The sequence below is a fragment of the Aplysia californica genome, unplaced genomic scaffold (genome assembly GCF_000002075.1).
Source record: "Aplysia californica isolate F4 #8 unplaced genomic scaffold, AplCal3.0 scaffold00728, whole genome shotgun sequence".
Taxonomy (NCBI): Eukaryota; Metazoa; Mollusca; class Gastropoda; order Aplysiida; family Aplysiidae; genus Aplysia; species Aplysia californica.
The window spans coordinates 163,791-167,408 of record NW_004797998.1 but is presented as its reverse complement, the minus strand read 5'-3'; the positions used below and the strand labels follow the sequence as shown (position 1 = coordinate 167,408).

The 3,618-nt window shown below is 46.8% G+C and overlaps 1 protein-coding gene across 1 annotated transcript in view; it reads right to left on the bottom strand.

The window, feature by feature from the left end:
- LOC101855752 overlaps positions 1-3,618 on the bottom strand; it is a gene marked incomplete at its 3' end in the record, with an annotated part of 6,427 nt that overhangs the window by 1,361 nt on the left and 1,448 nt on the right. The window contains 1 exon segment of the mRNA XM_005108860.3: positions 504-3,466. Within this exon segment, the coding sequence (XP_005108917.2) occupies positions 504-3,372 (2,869 nt within the window).

The following is a 3,618-nucleotide window of genomic DNA, read 5'->3' as shown; positions in this document are numbered from 1 at the left end:
AAAAAACAAAAAAAAATAATAGTTTAAAAAATAAACAAAAAAATGAGACATCGTGGTGAAATCAGGCGCTCGTCAAAACCAAGAAATCAAAGACACAGGGATCTTTCTGGGCGTTGGGCAATTTTTTAACAATGTTCTTTTTTGGCTCAACACCTTCTTTTCATCCTTTTATAAACGCATTTCTGTGTGGATGTTACCGAAAAACGTTCATTGAAGACACAAAAAAATGTAACTTTCCAGTTTCCAACAACACTCAAGCTTGGGAAGTCGCCAAACTTTGGCGGCCATTTTCCGGCTAATTTTACCTCACATATCAGGCGAACCCCACCTCCTTCAATCGCGAATATTTTGACTTCCATTCAACATAGACGGATAATTCTTTCACTTTCACCCAAAGGAAGGCAAATAAACAGGCTTTAAGATGATGTCAATAACCCCATATACCCCAAAATTGACGAGCGCCTGATTCCACCCTCACCCCCCCCACCCCCACCAGGGCGTACCAGCATGGCACAGGGCGGCCTTGGGGTCCGACCAGAAGCTGACGCCATGGTCCCGCTGCTGGGGGTAGCGCCCAGAGGCAAGCCATGTGTCCAGGCTCCTCTCACTGCAGACGTGGATCAAGTAGTACTCATTCACTTCCCCATAAACCCCGTTCTTCATGCTGCCTGGCAAAGATTCTGTTGATTGCAGCTTACCAGAAATGAGATCTGGCTTCTTGAGACAGCTGCGTTGCCTAACAGCTGATTGGAAAAGCCGTTTTCTATTATGAGCGTACTTCTCAAACATTCGTGGCGCCTCCAGCCTAAGGATACCCGTCACCTGGATGCTTCCTGCTGCGGAAGATGTTTGGTCGCTCCCTGTCGCTCTTTGTGGGTCAGTGAGCGTTAGAACTCCGGCAATTGCGTTCATAGTAAGGCCTACGATATTGTACCGCTTTGGATCAGGTGTCCGGTTAAACCAATATGGAGGATACCTTTCTTCAACACTTGATGCGCGGCTGAGAAATTCTTGTGTGTATCTCTTTGGCCCATTGATTTCATGAAGGGTAGGCCGTACAACTGAGGTAATATCATTAAATCGATCTTGAATGAAGAGATACATTTCTTGAACGGCGTTCTTTCTTCCTCTGATTCTATAACTCGGCTGTCGAGTCTTGCGGATAGGATGGGATGAAATTTCTGCGCTCACTCCTAATTCCTGGCTGCCCTTCCGAATAGCGTTAATGGTTTCGTCTGGCCAGCTTTCAAGATACTTCTGATGGAAGTAGTTCTCATGGAGACAGATCCTAGATAGCATTGTCTTAAGCTCTGTCCAAAGAGTGGACAGCTGGACCTCGTGACGAGTGACTATCGTAATGGCAGGCGCTCCTGACGGCATCATCTCTCGTTGGCTCGTGTCCCGACTAGCGACACTAGAGTCGTCGTCTCGTGGGAGTTCTCTGGTGAGACATTCCTGAAGACTCTGGGAATACTCCGTGCCCGGGGCCAGACACACAATCTCCGACAGACAGGAGTTTGGGTTGAGACGTAGGAAATTTTGAATAGACTTCACGAGACAACCTGCAGCTTCGTCAGGAGGAAATTTAAGAGTGCAACCACATCCAAGTGGGGGGAAAGAAATAGATCGTGCTCCCATGTCGGTTGTCAACACCAGAGTCTGGTGGACAGCTCGGGACAGCTGCAGTCTCTGGGTGTCGCCACTTGCCCCTGTCCACGGGGACAGAATGATGTGCACGACCGCCTGGCACGATAAAGGCTCCAGGTTATTTTTGGTTACAAGTACTGCAGCCTGCTCCGTGCTCCGGTGACCTCTTGTCTGGCTTTTTAGCTGTTGGCAAAACGATGGACATTTTCTAGAGAAAGCCCTACCAACACGAGTTTTGCGCGCATCAAGTTTTTCAGTCAGGACACAGACGAGAACATCTGACAGTTCCTCTGTGATGTCGCCTGTACTCTTCAAGATGACCTGACAAGTCTGAGTGGCCCTGAACGCTTCCCCAGAAACTGATGCCTCCCACGTCCTTGCAGGTTGAATGTTTGAAAGAACCAAACATTTTTTCTGTTCTTCAAATTCCGAAATCTCCGTCTGGCAAAGTTCATCACGAAGACCTATGGCGAGCAGCTCCACGTCGGTGTCCTCAAACTCTGCGCCTAACTCCCAGGTCCCAGACTTGATCAAGTCCTGCATGTGCCCTAGCTTCTTGAGGCAACTCTTCACTTCCTCGCCGTTCCCTTTGAGGATGAGAGAGAAGCCACTGGACGTGTCCGAGTCCCCGGAGATAAATCTGCCAAACTGTTCCCTCACTTCCGGCTCAAGGTATTTCCGGAAAAACAAGGCTATACTTGGAGACCTCGGTCGAAAAGTGGCAATCTGTATCGAGCGTTTCTGAATAATGGCATCGATCTTCTCACACAGGCTCAAAATGTCTCCTTCCACCCCAGTCCATGTTAGAAGAAGCATTTCTTTCTCACCACTTTGCTCACACACGACGAGATATTTCTGAGCTTCATTTGAAGCCAAAAAAGATTTGACATGGAAGATCACATCTTTCCCCTTCACCTCACGTCTGACCGTACATTTAAGCTTCTTCTGCATCAACAGCAAACAGTCATCAAGAACTTCTTTTTTCAGGCTAGCAAAAGTCAAACAATTCTCCCTCAAAGCCCACGACACACCCTGTAACTGTGCCTCTAGGTACCGCTTCCCTTTTTCCTCACAAAGCACATCGAAGAAAGCCGGGGACAGTTCTAAACTCACCGACTGAATCTGTCCCTTGCGGACCAGGAGATCCAACTTCCGCTGTGACACGTGTTCATAGGTTCCTCTCAGCTGTACTTTGCCCGTCTGCTGATCATAGTACGCAGAACATTTCCGCGTGGATTGGAGCAAATCGCTGAGAAAACCTTTTTCCAGTTCGGTCATAACGACGGAATCCGCCTCATGTCGATTCTTCTCTCGCAACTGAGCATTTTCTTTTTCTCTTTGGTGAATATCCCGCTGTAAATGTTCAATGTTTCGAGAATGTTCCCAGTACGTTTCTCCAGGGAAGGAATGCGCTGCCTCTGGAAAAGTGCTGGCGTCTGCGGGTGAAAAAGGATTTTCCAGCTGAAAGGATGCACCTTCAACATCGAAGATAAATGGTGTGTTTTTGGTCATGATAAATTTGGATCTACCTCTTCCAGCTTTCTTGCGTGTTGCGCTCTTACGGTATCTTTTGTTTCCTGCACTTAGGGCAGCATCACTGGTGCGTCTTTCGTTCCCAAAAACTTCTTCAGCAGATTCCAAAATGTCACTTGCAAAAGCAGAACTGTTTTTTGGCGAGTCTCGAAACTTCCAAGCAACCCCTTTTTGGCCTCCAAAAGTTGTCATGGTGATGGCAACAGAAGAAAACTACTTCTTGGAATAAAATGTCTTTATTTCTCTCTGCTATCCTATGTGAGAACCAAGTGTCGACAATACGCTACTGAAAAACACAAAGCGGAAAAATGCATCGTCAGTGAAAGATGAACGCATGAATGGAATTCAAGGTTGATTTTTGTAACAGTAGTTTTTTCAGTTTTTTTGTTTGTTTGTTTGTTGTTGTTGTTGTTGTTGTTGTTGTTGTTGTTGTTGTTT